The 17,245-nt window shown below is 35.7% G+C and overlaps 3 protein-coding genes and 1 long non-coding RNA gene across 6 annotated transcripts; 3 read left to right on the top strand and 1 right to left on the bottom strand.

Moving 5' to 3' along the window:
- The first annotated feature begins 352 nt into the window (after window positions 1–352).
- Window positions 353–1,530, top strand: LOC104731013 (uncharacterized). The gene is made up of 4 exons (XM_010450266.3): window positions 353–628; window positions 729–869; window positions 964–1,093; window positions 1,180–1,530. Exons 1-4 carry the CDS (start codon window positions 401–403, stop codon window positions 1,389–1,391), a joined length of 711 nt encoding a protein of 236 aa, XP_010448568.2. The 5' UTR covers window positions 353–400; the 3' UTR covers window positions 1,392–1,530.
- Window positions 1,454–3,996, bottom strand: LOC104731014 (F-box protein FBX14). Its single transcript, XM_010450268.3, has 3 exons — window positions 3,126–3,996; window positions 2,533–3,031; window positions 1,454–2,434 (listed from the first exon to the last, which is right to left on the bottom strand). The coding sequence occupies exons 1-3, from the start codon at window positions 3,755–3,757 to the stop codon at window positions 1,664–1,666; spliced, it is 1,902 nt and encodes a 633-aa protein (XP_010448570.2). The 5' UTR covers window positions 3,758–3,996; the 3' UTR covers window positions 1,454–1,663.
- Window positions 3,997–5,429: 1,433 nt separating this feature from the next.
- Window positions 5,430–9,153, top strand: LOC104731012 (CBL-interacting serine/threonine-protein kinase 8). 3 transcript variants are annotated; one of them, XM_010450265.3, is made up of 14 exons: window positions 5,430–6,045; window positions 6,135–6,197; window positions 6,287–6,358; window positions 6,446–6,553; window positions 6,636–6,710; window positions 6,808–6,861; window positions 6,947–7,072; window positions 7,336–7,425; window positions 7,785–7,907; window positions 8,078–8,194; window positions 8,290–8,406; window positions 8,564–8,620; window positions 8,713–8,787; window positions 8,882–9,153. In XM_010450265.3, the coding sequence occupies exons 1-14, from the start codon at window positions 5,887–5,889 to the stop codon at window positions 8,984–8,986; spliced, it is 1,341 nt and encodes a 446-aa protein (XP_010448567.1). In that variant the 5' UTR covers window positions 5,430–5,886; the 3' UTR covers window positions 8,987–9,153. The 3 variants fall into 3 exon arrangements, 2 of the variants coding, with proteins under 2 accessions (XP_010448567.1, XP_019088883.1); XM_019233338.2 differs by having other exon boundaries at window positions 5,487–6,045; window positions 8,762–8,787; window positions 8,882–9,085; XR_015575095.1 differs by having other exon boundaries at window positions 5,571–6,045; window positions 6,947–7,067.
- A 5,107-nt stretch (window positions 9,154–14,260) lies between these two features.
- On the top strand, window positions 14,261–17,020 carry LOC104731011 (uncharacterized). Its single transcript, XR_758546.2, has 3 exons — window positions 14,261–14,651; window positions 14,903–14,992; window positions 15,672–17,020. It is a non-coding gene; the product is annotated as an uncharacterized LOC104731011 (long non-coding RNA).
- The last annotated feature ends 225 nt before the right edge of the window (window positions 17,021–17,245 follow it).

Here is a 17,245-nt window from a genome sequence, read left to right as displayed (position 1 = left end):
CCGGATTTGACTTGTTGATTTAGAGAGATTATAGACTACAAATCCGGTTAATTACTGGTTCGATTTAATTGGACCGACGCCTAACTAGAGCGGGCACACCCAATGGCGTTTCTCACGCGTGTTAAGATTCCACTGACATAAGTTTTAATCTCGACCGTACGTTGTAAACACTGATGGTTTCATTGCCGTTGATATTTTGACCAAAATTTGCCAACCAATCAGGTTAGGCCAATCTAGCGACCCTCGCATGTGCGATACAAATGTGAACCACGATGATTCCTAGAAGATGAAGGAAGAGATTGCAACAGAGAGTCCCCTTTATAAAAGAGGCTGTGAAAGGGGGGGGAGAGACAAGACAAGACAACCATAACAAAATACATTGTGAGTTTGTGTAATAATAATGGGAAGCGAAGGAGGAGCGTCGATTGTGAGGAAACCAAGGTTTTTGTGTCTCCATGGATTTCGAACGAGCGGAGAGATAATGAAGATACAGCTTAACAAGTGGCCTAAATCTGTAATTGATCGGTTGGATCTCGTGTTTCTCGACGCACCTTTTCCTTGTCAGGGCAAATCTGATGTTGATGGCATCTTTGATCCTCCTTATTATGAGTGGTTCCAATTCAATAAGGTAGTTCTTTTTTTTTTTCTTTTTTTATCCTCCTTTCTTATGTAGATGATACTCTCGATTCGTGTGTGTGTTTACGTTAGGAATTTTTAAAAAAATTCAGGAATTCACAGAGTATACCAACTTCGAGAAATGTTTGGAGTTTTTGGAAGATCGTATGATCCAGCTTGGTCCCTTTGATGGTCTCATTGGGTTTTCTCAGGGGGCAATTTTGTCTGGGGGTTTACCAGGAATGCAAGCTAAGGTATGTGTCTATAACATGCATACACCTAATAATAATCATAATTGTATTAACATAAGACTTTTTGTCTGATTTGAAATTTGCAAATTTTGTGCAGGGAGTTGCATTTCAGAAAGTGCCAAAGATCAAGTTCATCATAATCATTGGAGGAGCTATGTTGAAATCCACGAAGCTGATTGAGAATGCGTATTCTTCTTCCTTGGACACTCTCTCCCTCCACTTTTTAGGTATATTTCTGATTTCTCAACTCTTGTTTTGCCAAATTCTTCAAAAAAAGGCTCATTCTTTTGATGATTGTATCTGGTGGTTGCAGGAGAGACTGATTTCTTGAAACCTTACGGAACCGAGCTGATAAATTTCTTCAAGAATCCAGTTGTCGTTCATCATCCTAAAGGCCATACTGTCCCGAGGCTTGATGACAAAAGCTTGGAGAAAGTTACGGGCTTCATCGAGACCATAGAGCAGCATCTGGTGAGCGAAGAAGACAAGAAGAATGGTGAAGAAACTAATAGTAAGCCGAAATAGATGATGACGAATGATTCTTTCGAAAAATAATCCTGAAATGGTTGTAAATAAATCTGGCAATGTTTGTGAAAAAACGAAACCATTATTACCACAAAAACAAATAATAAGACGATTGATTCTTTCGTTGATTTCTCATAAACTTTTCTTCCTTCGCGGCTACACAACCAACCAAACCAAACGGTAAACAAGCAGTGTATCTGAAACACTTACAAAATTACAAACACATTCTCCATCCAAACATGGCCTCATTTGCACCCCCCAAGTTTTTGTTTTCATAAAATTGTTACAAACTTTGGAGCATCCTTCCTTGGGCCATCAAGGGACCGATACAAGTACAATGTCTCAACATAATCACCAGTGACTGTGTCATCGTCATCATCATCATCTGACCCAAACACCTCCACCACTACATTAGGCAGAGCATGAGCAACTTCCCTGCAGCCTCCCCGGGATAAGACACATGACGACAACCAAACAAACCTCATATTGCAATACCTATGCATACCAGAACGCAACCCAACATCCCCAAAGGGACTGTCCCTGATTTCAAGCTTTTGCAGTTTAGGACAACCCTCAAGAACATATCTCAGGGCCCTGTCACTGTTCCCAGCAAAAGCTACAGATAGCGTACGGATCAGTTTCCCGTATTCTCCTATATAGCTAAAAGCTTCATCTGTCAGTAACCCAGATACTGCAAGTCTGGTTAGCTTCTTGCAGTTTTTAACAATGGCACCAAATCCAACGTCCATTGGCTTTCCCGTCACATGGTCAGGCCTATGGCGACCCATAATGCAAAGCCTAAACACCGTAAGCTGAGGACAGTTCTCAGACATTGCTGTTACAGCTCCATTAGTCATCCGCTGGCAGAAGTACAGGATAGACTCTAGTTTTCTACATCCCTCTGAAATTGCTTGGAGGCCTACTCCTGAGATAGGACCTTCGCTGTCTTCACGAGGATCGAAAGGGAAAACCCGAAGCTCACGAAGCTCCTTGCATGTTGCTGCCACTGCTTGTAATCCTTCATCGCATATCGAGTCAAGAGCCTGCGTTATAAAAATTTCAAGATATGCATGTAACTCAAGTTCCTCATATAGACATGTTAGAAAAACCATACAGTAATGATAAAGAAAGATAAACATACCCAGAAGACTCGGATATTGTGACAGTTGCGTATGATGGGCTTGAGCATGTCAGGAGAAATGTTAGCATAACTGAAGTTAAGAGAGGTGAGATTAGCACAAACTGGAGAGATAGCTGGGAGATACTCAGACGTTAAATCCCTGAATCCTGAGAGACAAGATATGGATTTACAAGCACGAAAAGCAGCTGCATAATCCGGTTCTTGTTCACCCTGAAGCACATTCTCTGGACTGAATGAGCCCGTCCCAAGACTTGTTAACTGCGGTGCTCGAACCATTAGTCGATGCAGCACTTCAAGGGAAACAAACCTGTTCGTTCTAAGTTTCTTCAAGAACGGTGACCTAACCACAAGCTCTTCCAATGCCTTGAAATTGATAGGGGATTCAACACAGTCAAAAGATAAAGACTCCAGATGCGTTTCACTCGCAGGAAAACAAGAAAGCCAATCCACCTCGTCATCGGTGACTTCAGACTCCAGCAAATCAAGAACCTTTAGCTGTCTGAAAACACATTCCCCACTTGATAAGTTGATGAGAAAAAAAAAAATTAAAACTTTTTCTGAAAAGACTCAACTCAACAGATCTACAAAGTTACCTGCATTTGTTAGCAACAACAGCGATACCACTAGTCCCAAAACCTTCACAGCAAACCAAAGTAAGCTCCTTGAAGCCAGGAAACGACTCAGCAAGAAGAGCTAAATCATCATCAGTAACAAACATGCGTTTCAAATGGACCTTCTCAAGCCAAGGGTAAGCCTTGGCAGTGGCAGCAACCCAAGGAGCGAACTGAGCTCCCCAATTACGAGGCATGAGATTAAAATCAGCAAACCTAGGTTTCCCTTTGAGCACTAAAGACCTAACACGCGTGAACCGGTGAGTAAGCCGAAGAGGAGAGAGCGAGTAACAGTTACCGATAAAAACCTCGAATCTGGTCTGAGCCTCGACACGCCACCACGATCTGCAGACCAATGAGACGGCGTTGCGATCGCATCTGGAAGTGAGGAACTGAAGCACGTTTTCAAGAACGTTCTCGAGGACGTGGTCTGGACAGGGCGGCTCGAAAGATTTGAAATTTCGGGACTTGTTGTTAGCCAATGCAGAAGCAGAGGAGGAGGAGGAGCAAGGTGGTTCAGAAGTAGCGGCGGCGGAGGAGCGTGTATCCAACTTGAGATATCTCTTAACATCCTCTGACATTTTTGCTGAGCTATCTTCTTCTTCTTCTGTCATACAAGTAGAAGTGAACACAAACACTCCAAAGACTCTTTTACTTGATCTTGTTAACAAAATGATCAATCAGTTTATGTGCAGACAAAAGTCCGATTCAGATGAAGAAGAGAAGAGATAGGTAAAAAGAAGCATTGGTTCTTTCGAGTTTTTGGTCTCTCTTCTCTCTCTCTCCACTTCACCTCCATTATTTGAGAGACTATTTCCCAATTTTTTATAAAATAAATATATATTTTTGTGTTGTAGCTTTTGTATGTTTGTAGCACTGTTTATGAATGAAAAGAGAAAAAGGAAACAAGTAAAAGAATGATCAAGTTTTTGACAAAAGGGGCAAAAACAAACATCATTTTTTTTTTATCACTTTTAAAGATTCGTCCTTGTTAAAATATTTAAGCTGTGACAGGTGACATATTTAGAGAGATTAAATCTGGTAATCATGTTAAACTTGTATCTGAACAAATTCTTTAAAAAGGATGTTTTGTACTGTTTTCATAAAATGTACAAATCACTTTTTAACCTTTTCTTTTTTTAGTTATGATTGTTACAATTTCAATCAACTTTTTTTTTTACACACAAAATTTAGAGGAAGAAATATTTGTTTGGAAGTTGTACAATGTTCATTCCTGGTCATCTTTTTGTAATAATAGATTAGATAACCAACTTAACTTTATATATATAGTTCAAATGAATTTTTGGTGGGGATTTTTTAGTGTTTTGGAAATTGGAATCATAGAAGCTTAAAAAAACTTCCCATATACGGATGGATATACCTAAGTGGCTTAGTCTACTACTTCTAGTCTTGTTTGTGCTGCCATATATTAAACAAACCGTACGTCAAGAAAAACTAGAACACTATTTGCAATGTTTTATAATAGTCTCCACTAAGACGTAAATCTTGATCAAAGATCTCGAGGCGCTCTATATATCTTTGCTTTTATATGTTCTTACAACGATTCTCTTAAATCTTTGTAATGGTGAGACTGACATGGAGATTTCGACTGTGTTTCTTGAAATATATCAAAACAACAGGAACACAAAACGATAGAACCAGCGAAAAAAGATTAGAGATCCCCGCTAATGACTTGCATTGATTGATCTAAATATGGCCAGCCCAAAATTGTGACACGTAGATCAGATTAAAGAAGGCTTCTTCTCATGGCCAGGAAAATAAGTTTGGGCTTTCCGTTGCGGCCTTTTACACCTCATAATATGGGACGAAAATAACAATGAAGCCAAAATAGAACAATGATCAAAGGTTATCTATCTATCTACTGCCATTATTAACGTTTGTTAATCAACATTTTTAATGGGGGGGGGTTGGGTTGAAGAGAGATATGCATGTCTGTCTTATTGATTCAACTATCCCTTTCAAATAAACAATATGCTGTTTAACATTCTGAAAAGGCAATCATTAGAAGAATATCGATCACTTCAAAATAAGCTGCTTTCCGAAGTCAATTTAATAAACAGAACGGGTCACTCGTATCAACAACGTTTTAATTCGTCGTAGTCTTGCTATAACTAGTACCAAATCGGTCATAAAAGTCTCTATAAGACAGGTGTGTGTATTTTTCAAAAGCTAAGGAGAGTCGTATATGTGTGAAAAATCATGGTATAAAATGTTTGACCTTGTAGGCTTATTATACAAAGAAAATAATGACGTGTAAAACCCAAAATATTACTCTACTAGAATTTTAGAATGTGGCAAGTAGTCGCCGAACACGTCTCTCTCTCTCTCTCTCTCTCTCCTCGTCAAAGTCTCTTTTTCTGACTCCTCTCTTTAACTCCTCCTTTCAATTGTTTGGCTTTAGAATTTAGATTCTTTAATAGTACTCCGTTTGATGTAATTAAGATCATTTAAACACGTATCTCTTTCCCAAATTTGGGACATTCCTAGTATTAAAAGCTTGCTTTAATTATCTCCATCTTCTATAATCTGTATATTTGTCCTTATAATTCAATTTTTAAATTCGAAAAAAGGATCATCAACTCTACTTTTTCTGTTTTTGTTTTCTTCTCTTGCCTTTCCTCTTCTTCTTCTCTCTCTCTCTCTCTTTAGTTAGTCTTTTAGCCCTAGAGAGACTTGAAATGCAGCAGTGAAATTGAAATTGGAGATTAGAGTAAAGCAAGAGATGGTGGTAAGGAAGGTTGGCAAGTATGAATTAGGTAGAACTATCGGCGAAGGCACCTTCGCTAAAGTTAAGTTCGCTCAGAATACGGAGACCGGTGAGAGCGTCGCTATGAAAATCGTGGATCGTAGTACCATCCTCAAGCGCAAGATGGTTGATCAGGTTCTTACTTACTCTCTTCGATTTGATTTTTGGCTGAGATTTGTTTATTCATTCAGTTGTTAAACAAACACTAACAACGATTTGTGCAGATTAAGAGAGAGATCTCGATAATGAAGCTTGTTCGTCATCCTTGTGTTGTTCGTCTTTATGAGGCAAGTTTCATGTTTTTTGTTTCTTCTTCTTTGCATAAAAAGATCCTTGCTTTCTTATGGGAATTTGATCTTTGTTCCTTTTTTTTTAGGTTCTGGCGAGTAGAACTAAGATTTATATCATCCTGGAGTACATTACTGGTGGTGAACTGTTTGATCAAATTGTGAGTAATGCTCTCAACTCAAGTACGCGTTTTTTTTTTTAACTCGGTAAGACATTATCTCTGATTTCACTTGTTTCATTGCTATAGGTTCGTAATGGGCGTCTTGGTGAATCAGAAGCTAGGAAATACTTTCAACAGCTTATTGATGGAGTTGATTACTGCCACAGCAAAGGTGTCTACCATAGAGATCTAAAGGTGAGTTCTTGCTGACAGATTAACACCCTTCCTTCCATCACCTGTTTGTTGATTTGATGATTGACTTGTGTGTCAATTGCAGCCGGAAAATCTTCTGTTGGATTCTCAAGGAAACCTTAAGATATCTGATTTTGGCCTCAGTGCCTTACCTGAGCAAGTAATGGGGCTTTCTGTTTCATGTTTTCTTTCAAATCTCGGTAACTTAGTTTGTTGTTGCATCTTTATGAATTAAATTATCTTACTTTGATCTGTAGGGAGTTACCATCCTAAAGACAACATGTGGAACTCCCAATTATGTTGCTCCTGAGGTATATCATATATCATAATGTTTTTAAAATATGATGTGTTGTTTTTGATTGTAGCTTATGTGTTCTTGTCTGTTTTTGGTTTTAGGTTCTCAGTCACAAGGGTTATAATGGTGCTGTGGCAGATGTATGGTCCTGTGGGGTCATACTTTATGTTCTCATGGCAGGATACCTTCCATTTGATGAACTTGATCTGCCAACTTTATATAGTAAGGCATGAGCTCTTCTGTTGTTGCTTCTTGATTCTTTGTTATGTTGATTTGTATTGTTTCTTGTTTCTGTCAAGTTTAATTATCCCAATGAAGCATTAGGTTTTAACTAGGAATATCTATAGAAATTGCTATGGCTTAATTATTTTCACTGTGGTGGTCAAGAGTCCATTCTGTAAACCTAACGTGTTATGTGGCTAGGTGCTTGTGTAACGTACTATATTTCTGATATGGTTTCCTTTTCTTCTTATTTTCCAACATTTTTCAGATCGACAAAGCTGAGTTCGCTTGCCCTTCATATTTTGCTTTGGGGGCAAAGTCCTTAATTAATAGAATTTTGGATCCAAATCCCGAAACTGTAAGTTTTCAGTTTCCTTGCGGAAATCTTTGCTTGAATTTTTTCCCAGCTGCTGTGCTATAGAGATGTATCACATGTTGAAAGAGTAGCAGCTTGAAAGAACAGATATCTAGATTACATTATAATCTTTGACAAGATGCGGTTGAATCATATCTTTATGTTCTACACTCAAATAGACCCTGAAAGTCTAAGCATATTCTTTCATAACTGTCCTGGATCATTTGGAAGGTCTATACAATATGGATGCCAACTGAATGCATTACATAATATAGTTGTGGGTGAAGTTGTCCACAGTTACTCTTTTCATCTCAACTTGCAAATTCTGACAAATGTAGCCTTGCTCATTTCTTTTCTGGCAGCGAATTACAATTGCAGAAATCAGGAAAGATGAATGGTTTCTAAAGGATTACACTCCTGTACAACTTATCGATTACGAACATGTTAACCTGGATGATGTATATGCTGCTTTTGATGATCCGGAGGTAGCATTCAGTTGGCACTATTCTTCGTCCCCTATTTGTTTGCTGTTGAGTATTGTGTATAAAGCATGTGTTTCCAGAGTCTCTTGTTGTTCTAATTTTAATGAGATTATTCTTTCTGCCTGCACTCAGCATGATGTAATATATGTTCTATGTAACATTATACGTTGCAGGAACAAATATATGCACAGGATGGAACAGGGGACACAGGTCCACTGACTCTAAATGCGTTTGACCTAATTGTTCTATCCCATGGCCTGAACCTCGCAACTCTTTTTGACCGTGGAAAGGTACAATGCTGGGCATGACCGGCTGTGTGCATTCCTCTTCCTTATTCAGTTGTCTTTTCTCATTTCTCCATGTTATACAATTATTGCGTTCACAGGACTCCATGAAGCATCAGACGAGGTTCATCTCACACAAGCCAGCAAACGTGGTTCTTTCAAGCATGGAAGTTGTGTCGCAGTCCATGGGCTTTAAGACGCACATTCGTAATTACAAGGTGAGAAACTAGAGCAAGAGTTTCTTAGGCAAGGTCTTCTCATCGGTTGAAATTGCTTCATTGTTTTTGGTGATGTGTAGCTTAATATGTCTTGAGAGCCTCCTTTTTATTTAGATTCATCATCTAAACCTCTATTGGCCTCCAATTTCATTTTCAGATGAGAGTAGAAGGATTATCTGCAAATAAGACGTCTCATTTCTCCGTCATTCTAGAAGTAAATTCTCTTACATCTCTTAATACCAATCTATCTTTTTACTTTGGTCTCTCTATGTCTCAACTCTTCATAAATTATTTTCAAATCTGAAGGTCTTCAAAGTTGCACCATCAATTCTCATGGTAGACATTCAAAACGCAGCAGGAGACGCAGAAGAATACCTTAAGGTTAGTTTCAGAAGAAGACCTTAATTGTTATAAGTGTCACCTTGAGGTTTGTGTGACTCGTCTCAGTATAGTAAAACCAGTTTATGTTTTGCAGTTCTACAAGACTTTTTGTAGTAAGCTTGATGACATCATTTGGAAGCCGCCAGATGCATCTGTAAGAAATCGAATCACCAAGGCCAAGAATAAAAGTCGACGTTAAATCCATGTGTGTTATTATAGTCAAGCAGAGCTTTCACATTTAAAAACGATATGTAACTCTCTGTGTATCATTGTTTCTTAACTGCTTCCCTCGAATGAATATGTGTAATGTACAAGCTTGTTGATTTGTTTTTAATTAATGAATACATATAGAAGATTGTAGTAAAATTTATACGATACCAAGACTAAATGAAGAGAAAACTGCTCACAGCTTCTCCTGATTTCTGTAATCCCCTCAACATGCATATTCTTGGATTAACATGCCATGATCACTAATATACTACAAACTATGTAAACATCAATTTATCTAAGTAGGTACGTCAACATCATCCACCATCTCATTGCATCTCGTAATAAAAACTATAGTTCATTATAAAAATATTTTTGCCTCATTTGCGCGGCCACAATATTCATGCAAATTCTCGGTTCGTATCAGCATCCTCTCCGCAATACTTAAAAAACAAAAAATGTTACCGTATGCATATCATTGACATGTACAGCTAGCCCTGGGCGTTCAGATCGGATCGGATTTTTCGGACTGGGATATATACAATCCGTTTAGAATCTGGTTATTTTTCGGATCAGATCGGTTCAGATTTTTTAATCTTTTTAAAAAATCCGAACTGAAACCGATGCCCTTATATATATTATTTGGAAAGTAAAATTAATAAGTTGGAATCGTTCAGATGGTTAGAGGGTATGTTCCCTAACCTCATGGTCACGGGTTCTCTTTAAAATTTTATAAGAGATCTATTTATAGTTAACGTGCTTCTAACAAGGCCCAAAAATAATATCATTTAAAACCAAATATATAAAAAATTAACTGTTTATTCGGTTTAGCGGATAACCGATCGGATTTTGGTTTAGATTTGTTTAGAGTCGAAATCCGATTCACAATCAATACAGAAACCGATCCAAACCGATTAATTCGGATCAGTTCGGATCGGTTTGTTCGGTTTTGGATTATATGCCCAGCTATGTACAGCCACCGTGAGCTTGTATACTGTGAGAAAACAGGACTTGATCACTTGAATACGTACGGTCTGGTGCTCGACTGGAGGATCCATGCATGCTTCTAACATTATTCTCATCACTTTTTCAATCTTATCATTTTGAGTATATATGTAAATGTGTATACTGTTAACTAGGGACGACAGATGTTTATTAGTTGGTTCTACTCGTTCTTTAAGGTTGGTTGATAGCTTAGCTTGTTCCGTGCCACGTTTTGGGATAATCTTTGCAGCATAATTTATTAAACAAGATTCCATGCTGTTCCAATTGGGTATTCAGTAAAATGCTAACCACCTTTGTAAAGTGAAGTGATCACAGTAAGACGAGATCAACACATGGATTAAGACGTTTTATTACTGACCATTTAAGTGGTGAGTACTTTCTTCTTACAATTCGTACATAATAGTGGTTCCGTATCAACTAAAGGCACGAATATTTTTTATTTTTATTTCTTTCATTTTAGGCTTAAATAATAATATTCGTCCACCATGATGTAAAACCAAAAGTGTGATATTGAGTTTGACATTTTATTATTCCTTAGTGCGACTACAACAATATGTCAATATAATATATGAATTATTCACTTAGGCTTGAATAATATGATTCGTCAAACCCTGATTTTGAATTAAAAAATGATACATTAAGTTTGACATTGTATTATTCCTTATTTTTTGGTAAAGTTTAATTATACCTTATTTGTAAAAACAACAATACTATTCACCAACTTTATTTAGCATAATGTTTTTGACACCCGAATATAATCTTTCATTATATAACTCGCCGAGTCTTCCAGGTGTTCGTCAGATGCGAACCAATATAATCCGAACTAATTATTATTTCGATTGGAGAATTTGAAATCCAACTGATCTATAATGTTTTTAGATTTGTAATTAGCGATTTAAACCATACGTATAAAACCGGATCCGTATCCTACAAAAAATCAATCATGATAATTAAATATGGAATACCCATCTTAGAGTTCTACTGCAATGTATTAAAATTCAGTGAGTAATCAAATCTCATTACAGAAAAAAAAAGAAAAAAAAATTAAATCTCATTTTACGTAAAATAACAAAAAAAAAATTATAGTTTATTCACAAATAATTAACAAATTATTAATTAGATAATTCACAAATTGGTTTAGTATTACGAAAAATTGGTTTCGTATTTACAAATTGGTTTAGTATTCACATATGAGATTTACCGATATGTTAAACTAATATAACCATCATCATCGTGATCACTATCCACCATCGTTGTCATCAATTTTCTTATATTATTTCACAGCTTAACCTACTACAGTGTTCGTGGCTCTTCCGAATTGACAAATCTAATGTTGTTTTATGTCAAAAGGACGAGAACAAGTTGGTCCATAACACTATAAACATAACCAAGTAGCTGCAACTTGGTACTTCATGCTTAGTATTTTATACAGTTCTCTTTTTTTCCCCCTTGATAATGACGACGAAGAAATTCAATCCAGTAACAATTTGATTTTTTTTTTCATTACTTAAACTATTGCAAGTTACAACACATCTTTCTATGATTCCGTTCTTTTAACTAAAGTTTCCATATTAATTACTTTTGAAAACTTTTAACAGTATAATATTAGAAATGATTAACAATAATATATTCCATCAACTAAGTTTCTTTACATATTATTGATCATACGGCAAGTTGCTTATTTGGTGGCCTTTGTTGTGCCAACATGAATTTGGTTCAAAAGAAGCATGCAAACTGAAACAAATCTGTATAGTCGACTCATGCATGTATTTGGAATGAATCTATTGTTATCCTAATGTAATGGTCTTCACTCTTAACTTGCATTTACAGAGATTTGTAGAAGAAGACTAATTAAGCACTTCTTTTTTCTTTAAACTGTATATCATCAGCCGTCTAGCGTCAGGCCATTACAATATTATGTGCTCATCCACAGTTTTCATCATGATTTTTTTTTTTTAATCATAAGTACATACGACCACAAAATACAGCCAAACTTTTGTATAAATGTAGGGAAGATGCATGCATGATGCATCGCATAAACAATATTTCTAACTATTTCAATAAAAGCTGGGGAAGTTGGATTATTTCGCGTTCATTGAATTGAGTTTTCAAATCTACGAAAATCAGGTTACTAACTTAATTATAAAGTTACAAAACATCGGAACCATGCATCTCTTATACTGTATGCATATATTTAACTTATTATGTATTCGTTTTTAATTTGATCACATTTTCGAAATAATTAAGACTAATATTTTAGTAGTTCCTTTATACTATAAAACTTAGGGTTTGGCTAAACAGGAGAATTAGAAAACGGTGTGCAATAATTTCTCTATGATCATTATGAGATTTTGAAACATATGTGCTCACTTCACAGCTCTATTTTTCTAAACGATCGATGATTCTATTGAGCGTTTTTTTGTACGTCGGTTAAAATTCGGATGTCTTTCATTTTTGTTAGAAATCGGATGGTTTCAACTTACACTATACTTGGTAAATAAAACAATTGTATTATTAAATATATTTTGTTCTAGAAGCACTTGCATTTTAATACACATTCTCAAGAACTCGATCGAATGAAATTTCCATACCTGAATAAAATATACAAACTGATCTACGAGTAAATCTATAAATCCGTGGTCCTCCATCATCATCAAAGAAGTAACTAGCGAAATCTGAAATGGAATAAACTAAAATAAACTAACAAAAAATGTACTCGAAGGAATATATAAAAATAGGAGCCTGACAGATCCGGAAGGAGCTAGAAAAGAAACGTGACTAATTTGTATTCATTCAAGGAGACAACTAATCAAAGCTTTTAACTGTATTTGGTCCATAATGGTCAAGTTGGAGCTGGACATGTGTCGTTTCTACTTTTTCTTCTTCCTTCGCGACACTTCTTCTTCTAGTATTTTTCTCTCTTTTGTTTAAAAAATTTAGGTTCATATTAAAAAACAATTCACTGGTCATCTAATGGCTTCGCCTCCGTTCAGCTTGGCCGACATACCCTAGTAGTCAGTCAACCTTTTTTATTTCTTCTTTGCTCTTCCATAGTGGATTTCTATAAAGCTAATACGCAGAACTTTTTCCTTTTCTTTAATATAAATGGTAATAACCCTTTAATTTGTTAATATAGATACGTAAAATAGACAAACAATATTGTATGACAGCAAATAGATATCAATTTATTTTTTTCAACACGTTATTTTTTTCTATTTTTTAGTCTATATTACTAATAGACTACATCTGATGAATAATAAAATAAAAAGTGGGTTCACTCCACAAAAAGATTTGTTTTCAACCACGACAACCATTCAAATTTTGCATATATTGAAAACGTTGTGGTGAAATTTTGATTGGGATGTTGGATGCTAATTGTAATAAAAACTTAGGTAAAAAGAAGATGGTATTTCATTAACGATGAACGAGTTTATAACCAGCTATAATTTACCGTATAAAGTAATTACAGAAAATATGGTTATTCTAATAATGGATATAAAATGTGCTTCCCTAATTTGCTTTTGTAATATATCTCCTTAATGTACAAATTAATTTTTTTTAACATATATTTTCTTCTAATTTTATGCAGTTTAGAGTATTTTTAGCCGCATTCTACTTTAGAGTCAAAAATCTATTATAAAGTTACATTTGCTCTAATCATATTCTATATATTACTCTAAAATAGAAAATTATGATATTAGATTAATTATATTCTCAACTGTATTTTTTACTAAAAACACAGTAAAGACATTTCCAGTCCCACTTTATTCTAGAATTAAACCTCTATTATATATTAACATTTACTTTAACTCTATTTTATATCTTACTCTAAAATAGAATAAATAATAAGATTTCTTTATATTTAGAGTAATTATATTCTTAACTCTAATTTTTTTTATATTAACTCTATTATTAGTAACATATTAGAAAAAAATAAATTATGTGCTATTTTAGAATTTTAGAGTTTACTCTATATGAATAAAAATAGAAAATACATTAGAGATGTTCTAATTAATATATGGAAGAAAAACTATACTCTATTTTAAAGTTATTCTATAGTAAAGTAAAAAATAGAAATATACGTCGGAGATGATCGCAGACTTGATGATAGTCTCACTGAGCAAGTGTACGACATAGAGTCGACGAAACCGAAGCGTCACCGATCATGATATAAAGTAGTGGAAGAAGTACTTACTAGAATAAAAAAAAAAAAAAAAAAAAAATAGAGAAAGACGCACGAGCGAGCCGCTTCAGTCCAGATGCGAGACCTACATGTCCACCCTTCCCAATTCAATTAAACTATTGATTGAGAAATCTCTCTCTCAGATTAACGCACTAATCAAGACTAGTACTCTAATTAAGTAGTAAGTAGTAGTTTATAAAAGAATTAAGCTCGTTCTTCCTTGCCATTACTTATATAAAACCCTCTCTCCCGTTCGTCTCCTCAACTTAATCCTCCTCACTGCTCTATCTCATCTTTCTCTCTTGCCCTAGCTTCATCAACTCCTCTCAATCAGCTAAACATCATATTTCACCTCACTTCAAACCGGCTTTTTTCCTTTGATTTTGTTTGTTTCCCCCGGTGGGATCTCGTGACGGAGAACCGCCATTTGATCTCTCGATGTTATTCGTAGCGTCGATTACTTCTACGGGTTAGTCTGAATTCAGAGTATCTTTCTTAACTTTGTGATTTGATTCTACTTTGATGACATTTTGTGAAATCCCCCCCCCCCCCCCCCCTTGATGAATTCTATATAAGTTTCCGCTTGAAATAGGAATTATTAGTGATTGATCAGCTGCATGAGCTTTTACTTATCGGAATTCCTGAGCTGCAGATCCGATTTAGGATTATGTTTTATTTGGTTACTAAATTATGTATCTAAAGTTTAGTTTGCATGTGCAGATTTTGATATGCCCATGGGCTGAGAGAGAGAGAGAGAGGATGAGAGTTTTCTCAATCTTGAGTGGATCTGTCTCCTCTTCTTGTTTTCAGGTTTGGTTTCTCTTCTTCACTATTTTTTTTTGTTTGTATTAGATGTATTTGCTAGTTTCATACCTTTGAAGATCGCACTTCTTCTGTGTTGTTTACTGAAGAACATCTTAATTAATAGTTTAGTTATGAGCATAAAATAAAAGACTTGTTATTTTCTTGTGTCATCAATTTAAAACAAAAAATACTTTCACACAAACTATATGATAAGATAATAGGCTCATTCAACCCCCATTATGCTCAAGGGGTGAGAGTTGAAAACACCCTTGCGAGTGATACTGATACAACCTCTCTTTTAAGATAGTTTTCATCTGTGTTCACAGTCTCTGGATGCCACATATATGCAACCTAATTTCTTTGAAAAAGCAAATGCCTAGAATAGATTCCCCCCCAATACATTGAGAATGTTGGATGCTTTTATTTTGCTTAATGTCTTCTAACAAGAGAAAGTAAAGAAAACTTCTTGTTTCTACTGTCGAGAAATCGAAAATTTCATTGACTGAATGTAAGCAAGTCATTTTTTAAAAATTATAGAGTTTAAAATGAAAAAGGCTACTTTGCAATTGCATCAACTTGCAATGCATGAATTTCAAGTTTATATCATCAACTTAAGTGTGTGTATGCTGCTCGTGGTCACAATATGAATGTGAATCTGAATATTCATTTTCCTTTGTCAACGCAGTTGAAAACGGGTACATATAATCGAGATAAGATTGACTGAGATGCGGCGCAAATCCATTTTAGTATGGGACCGCTGTGGTTGATTAAGCGGAAGACTTGGCAGGTTTGCTCGAGTTATCTCTCTTGTCTAGACCATTTGTGAGAAGGGATCTTTTGTTTCCACCAATACCCCCACCAATCTCTAAATCTGCACTAAGTATTATTCTCACACTACACTTTTAAAACCAATCCTATGTTTCAGATGCTTTCCTAGCCTAGAATGCATTGTTGTGCGAATATGTAATGTCTTGGCACATCAGGGTTAGTTTCTTCTGTACCCCTCTAGATATTCTCTTACTGTGTAGGATTCCCGAGCTACCAAAACTTTAAGAAATTAGAGAACTGTAGCCGATCCCCATCCTATAAGAAAGGTCTACTCTGCAGGTCACAGCTATTAGAGCCGCACTCCTCATAGTTAACGTGTTTATTTCTTCCATCAAAATCTGATCCTTGATAAGCTATATTTAAATATTAAAAGTAAGTAGATAAAAGTGCATTAGTGGCTTTTCCTTAATTTCCTTTGTGTTCCAAGTCAATTTAAGATGATTCTCGAATTCATATAAAATCGTTTACACCATGGACATGATAACTAAGGTCTAAGAATTTGTATCGTCTTACGCTAGTAGCTACACTAGTTTCCTAAGAAATAAAAATGGGGATTGGTGAGGTGGTTGGTTATATTCCCTTCTCATCGATGGTCTAGATGTGCGAGGTGACTCTCATGAATTTGTGAAGCTCCCAAGATAGTAATGGTAATTCCTAAAAAGTGGGTTAGATTTTCAGCTTGTGAATTTGTTGTATTGCATAATTTTCATGCCAATGAATCCTCCAACACAGGTGATGTTTCCAATTATAGTTGTGTAAGCTTTTTTGGGGATTGAGTAAATCATCCCATTACTCAAACTAATGTAAATGATGGATGCAGTAGTGAATTTGTTGCAAGGTGAATAGGTTTTGTTGCCTTTGCAAGAAGGTTTTGTTGCCTTTGCAAGAAGTAAAGAAGACAGAAACAGGTTGTAAGATAAAGCACAAGTGTGTATATATGGATGAAAGAGGAAAGTGGACGGAAGGTGTAACCTTTGACTTGTGGTCACTGATGTTCTCGCTCATCCATTTCATGCTGCAACAGGAAACAACAAAAGGAATGGATGACGTAACGCCAAGCATTAAGAGGTTGCTTGTAGACTTGATAATAAATCACTCCATTACTAACGTAATATTTGTCATCTTCCGTAGTTTCTGACTACCAAATGAGACTATGTATCTTAGCTAATGTATCATTACTGTGCGTAAATGATAATGTTATTTTTATTTGTGGGACCATGGTTTCCGAATAATTAATTTTAACATAGAAATCATATTCACATAAACCCAAATTTGAAAATATTGGTTTCATCTTATGTACATGTGATATGTGGATTTGAATGAGCCTGGGTGATGATGATCGCTATGTTCAATTCCCTGCTACTTTTCAATAACACGTTTCACAAATGTAACATCTTGCGTGCGATACTGAGAATAGACCAACCAAGGGAA

Source organism: Camelina sativa, chromosome 12, assembly GCF_030686135.1.
Source record: "Camelina sativa cultivar CO46 ecotype springtype chromosome 12, ASM3068613v1".
Taxonomy (NCBI): domain Eukaryota; kingdom Viridiplantae; phylum Streptophyta; class Magnoliopsida; order Brassicales; family Brassicaceae; genus Camelina; species Camelina sativa.
The sequence above is the reverse complement of the archived record's forward strand: the minus strand, read 5'-3'. Positions and strand labels throughout refer to the sequence as shown.